Raw genomic sequence first — 18,563 nt, forward strand, 5'->3', positions numbered from 1 at the left:
CATGCATGAAAAAATGTGAAAAAACAGTGCAAAAAAGTGACACAATCAAGATAGTAAGCATATTATTGCTATGTTGCTGGCTGAAACCCTCGCTAATAAAAAACGAAAAAGGAAAAGGGGTATGTGGTATGTGTAATATCAATTCATAAGTGAAAATTAATCATGGGTAGTTGGTTCTGGTGTATGGTGGATGATTAGCATGTATAAAAAATAATGGTATAGTGGATACAAAAAATTATGTGCAAAGATAAATATTAGTGATACTGAATGGAAAATTGTGATGTAACCCATATGGTGTATAATCGAGTGTACCTACTCCTAATTAGTGTGTATATGAGCATACAGTGTACTAAAAGTGTATAACAATATGAACATTTTTTATATATAAATTAGATAATTAATAACTGTATGTATAGATGGCAAAGTGTATCAGACAAAACGACTGTTAATCAACACCTCAGAAGACAGAAAAATATATCAATAATTTTATTCAACAATACTATGTATAACAGTAATTCATATAGTACCCAGTTGCTGGTGGCCCTACTCAATAAAGTGACAAGTGCTTTGCTGCTGATGGTCATCAGTGCTCTCTTCAAATTTCCAAACTCTTTTGGACACAGGACCAATTTTCAAAACCCTATAAAGTGTGAAAAAATATGTATATGTATATATATATATATATATATATATATATATATATATATAATAAAGAAACAAGGAAAAGAATAAAAAAATGTAAAAAGTTTTTAAAATCATTGAAACCACAAAACTAAAAGCGGGATCAGATAGCAATAACTGGTATTAATAGAAGAGATAGTAGAAAGTCATACTATCACGAAAAATCACAGGTACGAGGCAAAACTATTGTATTCATTAAGGCCATAGGGAGTAGTGGTTCTCAACTTGTAGATCCACATAGTTTCCTTCTGTGCCAAAATATTTCTCCAGTTCCCCCCCCTTGGTCCAGGTACCACTCTATCAATGCCTCTCACCTTGAAGAGGGTGCTGTTACAGTCATGATACTGACGAAAGTGGCGGGGTATGGTCTTTAGCTTCTGTAGATCTATTTCCTCCTTGGCTGCTTCAATTCCTAAAACATGTTCCCGTATTCTCCGACGGAATTCCCTGCAGGTAAGTCCAACATAAATCATGTTACAAGGACAGGTGGCGTAGTAGATTACTCCTGTGGTAATACAAGTAATAGGGTGTGTAATCACATATCTCTTGTCTGTACTTGAATTCCAAAATTCATTTGTGGTTTCTACATTTGGACAGGCTACACACCCCCCACAGGGTTTACAACCCCATTTTGGTCCCTTTGACCCAAATAGTCGCCGCACTGGTTGTCCTCTATGATGACTGTGGACAAGCATGTCTCTAAGGTTCTTTGACCTCCGATAAGTAATTGAAGGTTTGTGTGATATATATTGAGACAATATCGGGTCCATTTGTAAAATTGGCCAGTGTTTACACAGGGCTCTTTGTAGTTGACGCCACCTGGTGTTGTAAGCAGATATGAATCTCACCTGATCATTTCCCTTTTTCCTCTTGGACTGGGTAAGCAAATTGCCTCTTGATGTGTCCTTGGCTCGTGCATAGCCTCTGGTGATATCCCTTTCTTGATATCCCCGTTCCCGTACATCAAATACGGGAACGGGGATATCAAGAAAGGGATATCACCAGAGGCTATGCACGAGCCAAGGACACATCAAGAGGCAATTTGCTTACCCAGTCCAAGAGGAAAAAGGGAAATGATCAGGTGAGATTCATATCTGCTTACAACACCAGGTGGCGTCAACTACAAAGAGCCCTGTGTAAACACTGGCCAATTTTACAAATGGACCCGATATTGTCTCAATATATATCACACAAACCTTCAATTACTTATCGGAGGTCAAAGAACCTTAGAGACATGCTTGTCCACAGTCATCATAGAGGACAACCAGTGCGGCGACTATTTGGGTCAAAGGGACCAAAATGGGGTTGTAAACCCTGTGGGGGGTGTGTAGCCTGTCCAAATGTAGAAACCACAAATGAATTTTGGAATTCAAGTACAGACAAGAGATATGTGATTACACACCCTATTACTTGTATTACCACAGGAGTAATCTACTACGCCACCTGTCCTTGTAACATGATTTATGTTGGACTTACCTGCAGGGAATTCCGTCGGAGAATACGGGAACATGTTTTAGGAATTGAAGCAGCCAAGGAGGAAATAGATCTACAGAAGCTAAAGACCATACCCCGCCACTTTCGTCAGTATCATGACTGTAACAGCACCCTCTTCAAGGTGAGAGGCATTGATAGAGTGGTACCTGGACCAAGGGGGGGGAACTGGAGAAAGATTTTGGCACAGAAGGAAACTATGTGGATCTACAAGTTGAGAACCACTACTCCCTATGGCCTTAATGAATACAATAGTTTTGCCTCGTACCTGTGATTTTTCGTGATAGTATGACTTTCTACTATCTCTTCTATTAATACCAGTTATTGCTATCTGATCCCGCTTTTAGTTTTGTGGTTTCAATGATTTTAAAAACTTTTTACATTTTTTTATTCTTTTCCTTGTTTCTTTATTATATATATATATATATATATATATATATATACACATATACATATTTTTTCACACTTTATAGGGTTTTGAAAATTGGTCCTGTGTCCAAAAGAGTTTGGAAATTTGAAGAGAGCACTGATGACCATCAGCAGCAAAGCACTTGTCACTTTATTGAGTAGGGCCACCAGCAACTGGGTACTATATGAATTACTGTTATACATAGTATTGTTGAATAAAATTATTGATATATTTTTCTGTCTTCTGAGGTGTTGATTAACAGTCGTTTTGTCTGATACACTTTGCCATCTATACATACAGTTATTAATTATCTAATTTATATATAAAAAATGTTCATATTGTTATACACTTTTAGTACACTGTATGCTCATATACACACTAATTAGGAGTAGGTACACTCGATTATACACCATATGGGTTACATCACAATTTTCCATTCAGTATCACTAATATTTATCTTTGCACATAATTTTTTGTATCCACTATACCATTATTTTTTATACATGCTAATCATCCACCATACACCAGAACCAACTACCCATGATTAATTTTCACTTATGAATTGATATTACACATACCACATACCCCTTTTCCTTTTTCGTTTTTTATTAGCGAGGGTTTCAGCCAGCAACATAGCAATAATATGCTTACTATCTTGATTGTGTCACTTTTTTGCACTGTTTTTTCACATTTTTTCATGCATGTTTCACCTATACTCACTTGCACCTTTAGTGGCACTTTTCACTATTTAATTGTAACAAAGAGAAAATATATATAAAAATTTTTTTTGCTCCTGAGGTGGGGTTTGAACCCCCAACGGGGTGTGTGTATATATGTCTGGCCGTTACACTGCCTCTACTCTATGAATGGCCTGGATATATCTTGTAGCCTGACACATGCATATATATGCGGTGCGCTCTCTTCTGTATTTTGTTCTCTTCATTTTCTTTTCTTTTATTTCCTGTTTTTTCTCTTCTCAATGGCGCTCCTTTCTTGCATTTATTATTATTTGATTATCCTGGGTAGGATATGCTATGATATCCGCTCGTGTATTTTTTGATGTTAACATCTTGATCCTTGGTGCGCACCGCGCACGCGCGGATTATTCCCTCTGTCTCGCGGGATGACGATGGTGGACGCACCATGTCATCGCGCATGCGCGATGCGCACCAAGATGGCGCCAGACACCGGGACCATGTCACCGATCCAGGTGAACTGTATATGAATTATTTACTCATAAATCCCTATTGGCTGGTATGTTGTATATATACCCCCACAAACTAGACTTGGTCATACTCCCTGAGGAAGCCAAACGGCGAAACGACGTTGGGGTACTGGTGTTGTGTAGGTAGGTACACTGTCTATGTCTCTCAGCCTGTGCTTTGTGAGTGGGGAAGCCTCATGGTAATGCTGATTTTCTGTGCTCTAATTGCACACCATTACTTGCCTTTCCCCTTTCTCCTGACCACTCGCTGGAGGCTACGTATGCAGTGACCTCCTTATTTAGGTTAGCTTTGTTTTTTGGTGCAATCTTTTACATGATTGTTATGTGTAACTTATAATTATTGTTATACTGGTGGCCCTACTCTATAGTTAAGAATAACTATGTCATGTTTTGCATTTTTGCATTTATACTAACCAATAATATACTACCTGCCTTACCAACTCCTTTTTTGTCTGGCTATACCGTCCCTTTTAACTGTTTTTATTAAATGATGTTCTCAATAAAGTTTACTATTTATGTATGAAATTGGTGTTCTAGTGTGTATATAGGATTTACTTATAGTACAGAACTTGTAGTTCCTCCCTGTACTGTAGGGGGCGCTACCAGCCAGCCAGTCAGTGCTTGTACTTCAGTAATACAGGTGATTTACCAGTAAAATGACAATTCTGATTGGTCAGTTCCTCCAGTTGTGACACGTTTCACAGATCTGGACTGTCTGTACATTGTATGTTGAGTCTGGTTTCAAGTTACAATGGTCCAGAAAAGACCATTGTATGTTGAAACTATTGTATGTTGAGGCCATTGTAAGTTGAGGGATCACTGTATACTCGTGTATAAGCTGAGTCTTTCAGCAAATTTTAAATAAAATACTAAATTCTACATAACATTAGCCTGCTTTACCATAGCCATATACTACTATACTCTGCAAACACGTACACTTAACTCCTGTTCCTTCACTTCATCCTCATCCTCTTCGGAGGTTTCAGAATCATCTTGCACATCAGTTGGAGGCCAGTACCAGGCCTCTCGTGGACAGGCTATTCCCTTAAAAAGGAGAAGAGCTTTCAAGTTTATGAAGACACATACAATTCAGAGTAGAGGTTTGCTCCTAATGGTATTTCTAAAAACTATTTGTTATATACAAATTGTAGCAAACACAAATGGTTTCAAGTGTGTCTCCTACTTAAAGGGGCATTCCCATCTAAACATTAAAGGGGTACTCCCATGGAAAACACTTTTTTTTTTTTATTAACTGGTGCCAGAAAGTTAAACAGATTTGTAAATTACTTCTATTAAAAAAATCTTAATCCTTCCAGTACTTTTTAGGGGCTGTATACTACAGAGGAAATTCTTTTCTTTTTGGATTTCTCTTCTGTCACGACCACCTCTGCTGTTCATTTTAGGAACTGTCCAGAGCAGCATGTGTTTGCTATGGGGATTTTCTCCTGCTCTGGACAGTTCCTAAAATGGACAGCAGAGGTCAGCAGAGAGCACAGTGGTCATGACAGAAGAGAAATACAAAAAGAAAAGCATTTCCTCTGTAGTATAAAGCCCCTAAAAAGTACTGGTAGGATTCAGATATGCTAATAGAAGTAATTTACAAATCTGTTTAACTTTCTGGTACCAGTTAATTAAAAAAAAAAGTTTTCCACAGGAGTACCCCTTTAGTGCCTGATAGGTGCTGGTTTCAGAGTTACGAACTGCATCTATCTTAGAGGGGTACTCCGCCTCTAGACATCTTATCCCCTATCCAAAGGATAGGGAATAAGAAGTCTGATCGGGGGGGGTCCCTCCACTGGGGACCCCTGCATTCGTTCAGTGTGTCGTGTGCAGTGTACACCCCGCTTGTGATGTCACAGCCATGCCCCCTCAAAGTCCATGGGAGGGGGTGTGGCCCTGGCGTCACGATCCTCCGCCCCACAACGCCAGTTATCCTTCATGGAGTGAAGTTCGCTCTATGCACAGGATGTTTGGGGTGCCGTAGCCGAGATCGCGGTGGTCCCCAGCAGTGGAACCCTCGTGAACAGATATCTTATCACCTATCCTTTGGACAGCCGGAGGTGGTCAGGAAGCCAAAAACAGCTAAGTGGGCTGTTCTATACATTTAGTCTAACTCCAATTGACTTTAATAAGCGTAGCATAAGCAGTGTAGCACTGCAGTGCTTTTATATATTCCAATGAATATCACATGGTCATTATGTACTCTTTGTAAAGTCATGGGGGATATTTATCAAAACCTGTGTAGAGGAAGAGTGGTGCAGTTGCCCATAGCAACCAATCAGATTGTGTCTTTCATTTTTAAAAGGGCCTCTGAAACATGAAAGAAGCGATCTGATTGGTTGCTATGGGCAATTGCACCCCTCTTCCTCTACACAGGTTTTGATAAATCTTCACCATGTATACTATTTACTGCTCTATATGGCATGTTCGCTTGTTGCTCTACACAGTTTGTTGAGATTAAATTGTATATGTCTACCCCTTTAACCCCTTAAGGACCCTTTTTCACCTTAAGTGACCACTGTCACTTTATGTATTAATAACTCAGGGATGCTTTTACCTTTTATTCTGATTTCGAGACTGTATTTTCGTTACATATTCTACTTTAACATAGTGGTAAATTTTTGTCTTGCATCCTTTCTTGCATCCTTTCTTGGTGAAAAATCTCCAAATTTCATGAACATTTTGAAAATTTAGCATTTTTCTAACTTCGAAACTCTCTGCTTGTAAGGAAAATGGTTATTCCAAATAAATGATCTATTGATTCACAAATATATGTCTACTTTATGTTGGCATCAGAAAGTTGACATGTTTTTACTTTTTGAAGACATTAGAGGGCTTCAAAGTATAACCGCAATTTTCAAAATTTTCACGAAAATTTTAAAATCTGAATTTTTCAGGGACCAGTTAAGTTTGGAGTGTATTTGAGGAGCCTTTCTGTGAGAAATACCCTATAAATGGCCCCCATTATAGAAACTACACCCCTAAAATTATTCAAAATAAAATTCAGAAAGTTTGTTTCACAAGAATAGCAGCAAAGTGGAGGAGAAAAATCAAAATCTGCATTTTTTACACTAACATGTTCTTGTAGCCCCATTTTTATTGACATAAAGTGCTCTGCAGGCTCACAACATGGCTCAAGAGGGAAAGAGCAACTGTGGGATTTTTGAAAACAAAAACAAATTTTGCTGTCATGGTTTTTGGGGGCCATGTTGCATTTAGGAAGCCCCCATGTGCCAGGACAGCAAAAAAAGCCCCCATATGGAACACTATTTTGGGAACTATACCCCATAAGGAACGTAACAAGGGGTACAGTGAGCCTTAACACCTTACAGGTGGTTGATGACTTTGCGTTGAACTTGGACATGAAAATGGAAAATTAGATTTTTAACACTAAACTTCTGGTGTTACCTCAAATTTTTCTTTTTCACAAGGGGTAATGGGAGAAAATGGACTACAAAATTTAAAGCCCAATTTCTCCTGATTAAGAAAACGCTCCATATGTGGAAAGTAAGTGCTCTGCTGGCCCACTACAATGCTTAGAAGACAAGGAGCAAAATATAGCTTTTTGAAAGAGAATTTTGCTGAAATGGTTTTTGGAGGGCATGTTGCTTTTAGGAAGCCCCCATGGTGTCAGAACAGCAAGAAAAAAAAAAACATGGCACACTATTTGGGAAACTACACCACTCAAGGAATTTGAAGCCCCATTTCTTCCGATTAAGATAATGCCCCATATGAGGATGTTAAGTGCTCTGCTGGTGCACTACAGGTCTTAGAACAGAAGGAGTGCCACTGGACTTTTGGAGAGAGAATTTTGCTGAAATTGAAGTCGGAGGCCATGTACATTTACAGACCTCCCATGGTGCCAGAACAGTAGAAAGTCCCCACATGTGACACCGTTTTGGAAACTATACCCCTTCAGGAACTTAACAAGGGTTACAGTCAGTACTTTTTTTTGAACAGTGGGCCATAAAAGTGAAAAATTAGATTTTTTTGCACTTTATTGACAGTGTTACCCCAAATGTTTCATTTTCACATGGAGTAATAGGGCATAAGGCCCCCAAAATTTGTAGTGCAATTTCGCCTGAGAAAGAAAATACCCTATATGTGGATGTTACGTGCTCTGCGTGCGGACTGCAATGCTCAGAATAGAAGGAGCACCACTGGGCTTTTGGAGTGAAAAGTTTGTTGGAATTAAAGTCGGGGGCCATGTGCGTTTACAAAGCCCCCATTGTGCAAAAACAGCAGTAACTGCACACCTCTGACAACATTTTAGAAACTACACCCCTCAAGGAACGTAACAAGGGTTATAGTGAGTACTTACACCTCACATGCTTTTTGGACTGTGGGCTGTAAAAGTATTGATTAACACTGAATTGCTGGCATTAAAGGAGATATCCAGTACTGAAAAACTTTATCCCCTATCCTTAGGATAGGGGATAAATTTCAGATCGCGGGGGCTCTGACCACTGCGGCCCCCAGCGATCTCCTGTACGGGGCCCTGGCAGCCCGCGAGAAGGGGGCGTGTTGACCACTGCACGAAGCGGCGGCTGACACGCCCCCTCCATACAACTCTATGGCAGAGGCGGAATGCTGCCTTTGACAATCTCCAGCTCTGCCATAGCAATGTATTGAGGGGGCGTGTCAGCCGCGGAGCGGAGCTGCAGTGGTCGACACACACTATCTGGCCAGCGAGCCGGGGCCCCGTACAGGAGATCGCGGGGGCCCCAGCGGTCGGACCCCCCATGATCTGAAACTTCCCTTAGGGGATAGGGGATACGTTTTTCAGCACTGGACTACTCCTTTAAGCTATTTTTTTTAAGTTTCACAAGTAGTAAGTGAAAAAAACTCCACAAAATTTGTAGCCTAATTTCTCCAGAATAAGGAAATACCCCATATAAGGCAGAAAAGTACTATGCGGGTGCAAAACAGGGCTTAGGAGTGAGACAGCACCGATGAGATTTGAGGCCTAAAGTGGTGCTTTGTACTGCAATTGTGGTTCGGACATAAAATCTATAAAAAATAAAATAAAAAAAACGACAAGTGACCACAATTTTGAAACTACACCCCTCAACAAGGGGTACAGTAAGTACTTACACCTCACAGTTTTTTTGAACAGTGGGCCGTAAATTGAAAAATTGTATGTTTTTTACACTAAAATGCTGGGGAATTTTCTCCTGACTATGGAAATACATCCACATATGGGGTAACGTGCTGGGCGGGTGCACATCAAGGCTCAGAAGTCATAAAGGTCTGTTTGCATTTGTGGCCTATGGCATATCAGTAGCTGAAAGTTACATACATTCAGAGGAAAATACAAAAAAGAAACAACCACATGTTACACATTACAGAAAGTACCCCCCCCTGAGGAATGGGTATAGGGGTAAAGAGAACATTTTGAATGCACGGGTGTTTCCTAAATTTATTTTCCAGGAATGGATGAAGGGTAGCTTTTGAAAATTGAAATTTTCAACCTATGCTCTCCATCATTCTGTGAACAACAAACATGTGACTCTGAACTGTCGCCTGGAAATACGACAGAGCTCATGAGGGAAAACTTCGCATTTGAGGCCGATGTTTCTTACAGACCTAACAATTACATATATTCAGAGGAAAATACAAGAAAGGAACACCCACATGTGAGCCTATTACAAACAGTAGGGGTGAAGTGGAGATTAGGAACAGACAGGTGTTCCCTAAATTTAATTTCCAGTAATGGATGAAGTGTACTATTGGGGGGGGGAATGAAAATTGCAATTTTAATACTGATATGTCAATTATTTTCCCAGAATGATGACCCAGAGTATAGCTGAAAGTAAAAATGATGCCCGCCCCAAACACTATGCTCTGAATTATCATTCTGGGAATGTGATGTGTGTGGCTGTCCCTAACCTGTTAACTCAAATGCGCACCCCGCTCAGGTGGGGAGAGAACGCTGCACATTTGAGGCAACTGCAAACCCCCAATGCTGTTGACTTTGTGTCCCATTTTTTTTTTGGGGGGGGGGGGGAATATATTATCAGTGGTATTGGGAAAGAGGAGAGGTATTTGGTTTTAAAAATTGGCAGACAATGTACTCTGGACTGGTACATTGGAGTATTATTCTGGGGAATTAAAATTAGGGAAAAGGATTAAAAATGTAGTGCTCCATGGAAGTGTGATACTCCCTGAAGCAAGTGGTGGTGATGTCCTTCCGAATCCCCCTCCTGTGACACACACTGAATTTTTATCTGGGATCGTCCCTTCTTTCCAGTGTGGGGGACCTCACCTGGAAAGGGTTTGGCCGGGGACAATCCAGGGAACTGAAGTTCCAGAGGTGCTCTCATCCACTCTTTGGCGGTCACCAAAGATGAGCCTTTAGGCCTTTAGAACTTCCTCTTGAAACTGCAGGAATGTCCATGTGTTGCAAGCGTACTGGGACAGTACAAAAAAAAAAAAAATAAAGTTATACATGGCAACCTGTACAATGTAGACCGTAACTTTTTTGTACCATGTCCGTGTTTTCCGCATGGCATCATATGGATTGAGGACTTGATCAGAGAGATCAACCCCCCCCCATATACTGATTGTAGTCCAGAATACAATCTGGCTTGAGGACCGGTCCCGCGGTACCTCGCACAGGGACAGGGGTGCTGCCGTTCCCATGAATTGTGGCCAGCATAAGGAAATCCCTCTTATCCTTATACCTGACCAGCAACAGGTTTTCATGGGAAAAGGCAGAGGACTCACCCCGGGGGATAGGGGCGTGTAGGGGATGGGGCGGAAGGCCTCTTTGATTCTTCCGGACTGTCCCACAAGCAACCGTGGATCTGGCAGCGAGGGATGTGAAGAGAGGGATACTAGTGTAAAAGTTATCCATGTAAAGGTGGTAACCTTTATCTAGCAATGGGTGCAAAAGGCCCCAAACGATTTTACCACTAACACCCAGAGTGTGGGATTTTTGAAAACAAAAACAAATTTTGCTGTCATGGTTTTTGGGGGCCATGTTGCATTTAGGAAGCCCCCATGTGCCAGGACAGCAAAAAAAGCCCCCATATGGAACACTATTTTGGGAACTATACCCCATAAGGAACGTAACAAGGGGTACAGTGAGCCTTAACACCTTACAGGTGGTTGATGACTTTGCGTTGAACTTGGACATGAAAATGGAAAATTAGATTTTTAACACTAAACTTCTGGTGTTACCTCAAATTTTTCTTTTTCACAAGGGGTAATGGGAGAAAATGGACTACAAAATTTAAAGCCCAATTTCTCCTGATTAAGAAAACGCTCCATATGTGGAAAGTAAGTGCTCTGCTGGCCCACTACAATGCTTAGAAGACAAGGAGCAAAATATAGCTTTTTGAAAGAGAATTTTGCTGAAATGGTTTTTGGAGGGCATGTTGCTTTTAGGAAGCCCCCATGGTGTCAGAACAGCAAGAAAAAAAAAAACATGGCACACTATTTGGGAAACTACATCACTCAAGGAATTTGAAGCACCATGTCCGTGTTTTCCGCATGGCATCATATGGATTGAGGACTTGATCAGAGAGATCAACCCCCCCCCATATACTGATTGTAGTCCAGAATACAATCTGGCTTGAGGACCGGTCCCGCGGTACCTCGCACAGGGACAGGGGTGCTGCCGTTCCCATGAATTGTGGCCAGCATAAGGAAATCCCTCTTATCCTTATACCTGACCAGCAACAGGTTTTCATGGGAAAAGGCAGAGGACTCACCCCGGGGGATAGGGGCGTGTAGGGGATGGGGCGGAAGGCCTCTTTGATTCTTCCGGACTGTCCCACAAGCAACCGTGGATCTGGCAGCGAGGGATGTGAAGAGAGGGATACTAGTGTAAAAGTTATCCATGTAAAGGTGGTAACCTTTATCTAGCAATGGGTGCAAAAGGCCCCAAACGATTTTACCACTAACACCCAGAGTGTGGGGACATTCTGGGGGTTCAATACAGGAATCTCCTCCCTCATACACCATAAACTTGCAAGTGTACCCTGAGTTTATACATCTTCATGCCATACCGCGCTCGCTTGGTTGGGATACATTGCCGAAAGCTGAGTCTCCCATTAAAGCTGATGAGAAACTGATCAATAGCGACCTTTCGCCTAAGGACATAGGCCTCCCAAAATTTGGGGGGGGGGGGGGGGGGGACGGACATGCCGCATTATCAGGATAATGCAAACATTTCTGAATGGCTTCGAACTGGGAACGTGTCATGGCCATACTGTAGAGTGGGGTCTGGTAGAGGACGTCCCCACGCCAGTATTGCCTGACACTGGGTTTTTTAACTAGACCCATATGCAGCACGAGGACGCAAAAGATCCTCATTTTGGCTGCATTGATGGCGTATCATCCATTGGGTCTAGCTAAAAATGAGCCTGGGTTTGCAGCAACGAACTGTTGGGCATACAGGTTCGCCTGGTCAACCATCAGATTGACAAAGTTATATAAAAAAAAAAAAATAATTAAGAAGTCGTGCATTTCAGTGAACCTGACGATGTCAATCTTGATTCCTGAGTCGCCAACAAACTCAGGAATCACGGGCTCGTGGTCCGCTGTCTTAGTCCAGACGAGTTTGCCGGTACAGGGCACCAGTAAACTTGGTTGGGGGGCTTGACTAATATGAGCTCCAGGGGGACTCCTGGCGCACAGGGTCAGGAGCAGGGGAGGTTTGAGGCCTTGCATGGTGGCGTCTCCGCTGCCTTGGTGGCTCTTTATCAGAACTAGATGATGAGGAGGACGAGGAAATAAGGAAGGTGGGGTCTTCCTCGTCCTCTGTGGCGCTTTCAGTGTCGGAGGCAAGTATGGCATATGCCTCCTCCACTGAAAACACCCTGCGGGCCATTTCCCTACTCTAATGGGGGGGGGGGGGTGAAGTGTATATATGTGGGGGGAAAACTTTATTGGTGTGTGTGCTGCGTGTGGTGTGGTGCGAGACTTACTACCCTAATCAGCCCTAACCCACCCTAAATTATTAACTAACCTGCCCTAAGAACAAAAATATAGAAATATAAAATAAAACTAAACAAAAAAAGAAAAAGAAACTAAAAAAAATAAAAATAAAAAAAAGACTTCTAGCACAAAAAACCCTGCACCCAGAACAGTGGCTGGTGGCACGTACACAGACCCCTACACAAAAACAAAAATAAAATAAAAAAAAACTATTAAAACCCGAAAAAATGCACCCGCCTGAACCCCCCAAAAATGCTGATCAGTGATAAATCACTGACAGTGGTGGGGCAGGCCGCACACAGAGGTACGGTCCGTCCACACGGCACAGGCCTGCTACTGGTGGCACAGACCGCCTATAGGTGCAAAATATAAAATAAAACAGACGCTTTAATCCCAAGAAAAAAAAAATGCTGGGGGCAGACCGCAGCGACCCTGTAGGGCCAGGGTCACGCAGCTAAAAGTGCTACGGACCCGCGGACACCTACAGATGGTACTCAACAAAAAAATATTTTCAATTTTTTTAACACCAAAAAAACTCTCCCTGCCTAACCTAAATCTGTCCCTAATTGCTAACAGTTTTTCTTCTGAGGGGGGAAGATGCCAGCACGGGGCTCCGTCCTGCTCACCAGCTCACAGATGTGCGGTGGGCAGAATGGAGCAACATGCTCCTTCACCCACCTGAAATGACCGACGATCTGAAGGATCCACGATATGGGGGGTTTTCCGACTTGGGAGACAGAGGGGAAACAGATGGGGTGCACATGGGTGTCAGAAGGGTGTACAGGAGTGTCAGAGGGGTGTAGAGATGTAATAGAGGGGTGTACATGGATGACAGAGGTGTAGAGGAGCGTACAGGGGTGTAAAGGTATGACAGGGGTGACAAAGGGATGTACACTGGTGAGAATGGGTGTAGAGGGGTGACAAAAGGGAGGGGGTTCAGTACCTGAAGCTGAGTAGGCCTCTGTCAGCGCTGCCCCTGCTCCTTCCCTCCATCTCCATCATTCTGCTGAGGAACCAGAGAGAATCCAGAGTCCAGAGCTGTTCCACAGGAGAGGGAGGATACACGAGGATTGGAGCTGCAGCATCACCCGTCCCGGCACTGCACACCTGTGACTCACAGGAGCGCAGGCCTGGGCAGGAAAATCTAAACATTTTAGCACCATATTTCCCACTAGAGTGTCCTGGCACCCCGGTTGGGAATCAATGCCTCAGTGTAATGTGTGCAGGACTCCCTGTGTAGCAGGTGCAGTGGAAAGGGCCAATGCAACCCTGGACGCTGCGCTCCCTTTCAACAGCGCACCTGAGGCGATCACCTCACTCGCCTCATGGGAGGTTTTGTGCATTTGAGAAACTTTTAAGGCATGTATAACAAGAGGTGTGGCTTACAAAAAAGTAAGCCAATTAACAAGTAGTGTAACATTAGAAAACAGTATATAAAAATGCCCCAAATTCATTAAAAAGCATGAGCCACTGTGATAAACTAGACTGTCTAATTCACCAAATTTAAGTTTATATTGTGCAAATATTAGTCAGTTTTAGGATTGCATCTTGCAGGCTAATAGGCTTCCTGGGATAACCCCTTTAGTATTTTCTGACAGCGCTTTCCCAATCACACAGATACTGGTTTGAATAACTTTGTTTATCAGGTAATTGTATATATTTACTGACCTCTTAGGCAGCAAGGTCGCTGAAAGTTGGCACCATTGAGAAAAAGCTGCAGTTAAGTGGTGCGTCCCTAATAACTCACGTGCACGTTGGTATCATGTGGATATTCCCGAAAAGCAATTGCCATTGCTGCAGTCATTAGCTTACCTTCTGCTCATCTAGCTGCAGGCATGCTTTCTGGCTTTTCCTAAGGTCACCTTCTAGTTTCTGCTCTTCTTTCTTACTTCTCATTCTTACCCTTGAATTTAAAGTAAAATACAGTGAATTCACTTTATATGGAACCAAATAATGATCTAGAGGTTAGGAGAGAAAAAAAAGGAACATATACACTTAAAGGAAAACTGTCAGCCTATTTACCCACACTAAACCCAATACACTGGGTTATAGTGTGGGTGAATAGGAGTCAGACGATGGGCCACTTAGTAAAATCCGTTTTGTAGGTCCAGAGATATGTCCCCTATAAGATCCTCCTCTTTATTCCCTGAATTGCGCACAGGAGGCAGAGTAAATTTATATATTTATGTTCTGTGTCTCCACGTCCTAGTGACTCCTGTTGCTGATCACATGAGCGCTCTGCTTTTTGCACAGAGCGCATGCGCCACCTAAGCGTTCACATGACCAGCGATTGGAGTCACTAGAACGTGCAGACACAGAACATGCATAAGCAGACTCTGCCTTCTGTGCGCAATTCAGGGAATAAAGAAGAGGATCTTATAGGGGACATATCTCTGGACCTACAAAATTGATTTTAGTAAGTTACCCATTGTCTGACTACCGGTCACCCACTATAACCCAGTGTATTGGGTTTAGTGTGGGTGAACAGGCTGACAGTTTTCCTTTAACCTGTTCAGGACGCAGGGCGTATGCATACGCCCTGCATCCCGAGTCCTTAAGGACGTAGGGCGTATGGATACACCCGTGGGAATTTCGGAATTTCGGGGACCGGACCAGGATGCCTGCTGAAATCATTCAGCAGGCATCCCGACACATCAAGACCAAGCCCAACCCCCCCCCCGATGTCGGCGATCGCAGGAAATCGCATGTCAATTCAGACATGCGATTTTCCGCTATTCCGGGCTGATTGGGTCTCTGGTGACCCAATCGCCTGGAAAATATGCATGATCGGAGCTGTCAGCGACAGCCCCGATCATCTTAAGGGATAGGAGCGAGGTTTCAGGGGTGCCACCCGCTCCTATCCCCTGCCATTAGTCAGCAATGAGTACCAACCAATGGCAGTTGAAGATGGGGTTTGCCATGGAAACCCCCCACTCTGCCCACCCCTGAATGTCGGGCAAAACGGGGGGAGAAGATGGCGGCCGGTACCTGTGGAGAAGATGCGGTGGGGACCGGCGACCATCGGTGGCATCAGCGGAGATCAGCGGTGCAGGTAGGGAGGCGACGGCGTGGAGCATCAAGGAAGGTGGCAGTACTGCCGCCTTCCTAGTGGTTGCAACATCTGGGAGGGTCACAGTTTGGAAACCACTATTACAGTGGTGCCCAAATGGTAGTCCTCCAGATGTTGCAAAACTACAACTCTCAGCATGCCTAGACTGCCCAGGCATACTGGGAGTTGTAGTTCTGTAACATCTGTCCCTTCAGATTTAGCAATTTTCATGAAAATGTTTAAAATTGCTGCTATACTTTGAAGCCCTCTAATGTTTTCAAAAAGTAAAAATATGTCCATTTTATGATGCCAACATAAAATAGACATATTGTATTTGTGAATCAATATAAAATCCATTTGGAATATCCATTTTCCTTACAAGCAGAGAGTTTCAAAGTTAGAAAAAAGCTAAATTTTCTAACTTTTCATGAAATTTTGGGATTTTTCACCAAGAAATGATGCAAGTAACGACAAAAATTTACCACTAAAATAAAGTAGAATATGTCACGAAAAAACTATCTCAGAATCAGAATATTAGGTAAAAGCATCTTAGGCTGCTTTCACACTGTAAAATTCATCCGCTTTAAAGATCCGTTTGATGTTCCGTTATGAAAACCCTGAAAATCGGCCATTAAACGTCCCTGAGAAAATCCCATACGTCCGTTAGAAAATCATATTATAGTCTATGGGATTTTTACATTATCCGTTTTAATCCGTTTTAATCCGTTATAGTCCGTTATTAATAACGGATGTTATTTTGTGACAGAAGATAGTGAAGGGAGAAATAGTGCATGTACTATTTCTTCTGTTCCTTCTCCCGTCACAAATTAACATCCGTTATTAATAACGGACTATAACGGATTAAAACGGATTAAAACGGATAATGTAAAAATCCCATAGACTATAATATGATTTTCTAACGGACGTATGGGATTTTCTAACGGACGTTTAATGGCCGATTTTCAGGGTTTTCATAACGGAACATCAAACGGATCTTTAAAACGGATGAATTTTATAGTGTGAAAGCAGCCTTAGAGTTATTAATGCATAAAGTGACAGTGGTCAGAATTGCAAAAAAAAGGCTGCATCCTTAAGGTGAAAATGAGCTGCGTCCTTAAGGTGAAAATGAGCTGCGTACTTAAGGTGAAAATGAGCTGCGTCCTTAAGGGGTTAAATAATACAATCTACCATAGATAACAACTTCTATGTAAATATATACACAAACATTTTTTAATGGGAAAAGATAAGGAGCAGCAAAAAAGAAAAGAATTGTATGCAGAGCTGAAATACCCAGGAGTTTTTCTCCCTCTGGACTACTTTTTAAAAGGGAATCTGTCATGTAGAACAAGCAGTTCAATCTGTCAGCACAGTGTTCTAGAGCAGGAGAAATTGAGCAGAGTGATTTATAGTATTGTGTAAATGAGTCAGTATAACTTAGAATTTATTCATTTATAGGGGTACTCTGGCCCCAAGACATCTTATCCCCTATCCAAAGGATAGGGGATAAGATGCCTGATCACGGGGGTCCCGCCGCTGGAGACCTCTGCAATCTTTCATGCAGCACCCCACTATCAACAGCCACCACGCCCCCTCCCATAGGCTTGCATTGAGGGGCCGGAGGGTGAGCCATGACGTCATGAACCATGATCATGATTCATCAGACCAGGAGCGATGTTCGCTCCGGAGGCTGATGATAGTGGGGTGCTGCATGAAAGATTGCGGGGGTCCCCAGTGGCGGGACCCCTGCAATCAGGCATCTTATCCAAAGGATAGGGGATAAGATATCTTAGGGCCGGAGTACCCCTTTAAATCTCTACTTATTTTGGGTTTAGGAGTCTGGTGGGCAGTCTTATTCACTGACTGGCACCAATTTATGTAGGTATACCTTGCAGATAAGATCACAGCTCATTTCCTTCTATTATGGCCATAGGCTTTCAAAAAGGCCAACATAGTCTACTTGTGACTACATTTGGCCTGCTATACAATGGTATAAATTGAATAGTTTTCTGTCCCTTATATAAAACGTACACAGATAAACAGCAGACCAAACACTTATACTGCAGCATTTCAGGCTTTAATAGACTGCTTCGGAATACCTTTTTGATGGTATTCCATGTATACCCACGATGTGCAGCCAAATCATGACGTGAATACCTTATCGTACAGCTAACCTGCTGGTTTTAAACTTGACTTAACTTATAAAACAGGCTACTTATTAAAACAAAGCAGTACATTATTAAAACAAAACAGTACAAAACCCCATTTTAAATTAAGCTTGATTTGTAAAATGTACAAACTTTCAGCCACAGTTTGCTAAAAACATTTAAGCTAGAACAATGTAAATAGTTAACACATCTAATAAAATAACACAAAATGGCAAGTTTAAACGATAAGTATCATGAACAAAAACATATCCTCTATCAAAAGGATGAGGGACAAGTTTTAGATCGCGGGGGGGGGGGGGGGGGGAATGTCTGAGCGCTGGGGCCCCCCCGAGATCTCCTGCTTGGAGCCCCCGTTCTCCAGCACAGGGGCACGTCACGACCCCCGCCCGAAGCAGAGGCCGCCTTGTGCCCTCCATAGAGCTCTGGGAGAGCCGAATATTGCCGAACAGCTCTTCCATAGAGTTATATGGAGGGGATGAGAAGCAGCAGGGGATGCGAGAAAGAAAATGAGGGGAGGGAAGGGAAGGGGGATAAATCATTTGGTACAGAGGGTGATAAGGGGTGGGGGGTTTAAAATGGTGTAGGGAGATAAAGAGAGGA

General features: G+C 42.5%; 1 protein-coding gene across 2 annotated transcripts in view; it reads right to left on the reverse strand.

The window, feature by feature from the left end:
• The window catches only part of GPATCH11 (G-patch domain containing 11), a 68,831-nt gene that overhangs the window by 6,669 nt on the left and 43,599 nt on the right, over positions 1-18,563 (reverse strand). For both annotated transcript variants that reach the window (XM_056567419.1, XM_056567418.1), the window contains exons 5-6: positions 14,562-14,652; positions 4,743-4,850 (exon numbers count right to left, since the gene is read on the reverse strand). In XM_056567419.1, the coding sequence (XP_056423394.1) occupies positions 4,743-4,850; positions 14,562-14,652 (199 nt within the window). The remainder of the gene's footprint in view (positions 1-4,742; positions 4,851-14,561; positions 14,653-18,563) is intronic.

This window comes from Hyla sarda, chromosome 3 (genome assembly GCF_029499605.1).
Source record: "Hyla sarda isolate aHylSar1 chromosome 3, aHylSar1.hap1, whole genome shotgun sequence".
Taxonomy (NCBI): domain Eukaryota; kingdom Metazoa; phylum Chordata; class Amphibia; order Anura; family Hylidae; genus Hyla; species Hyla sarda.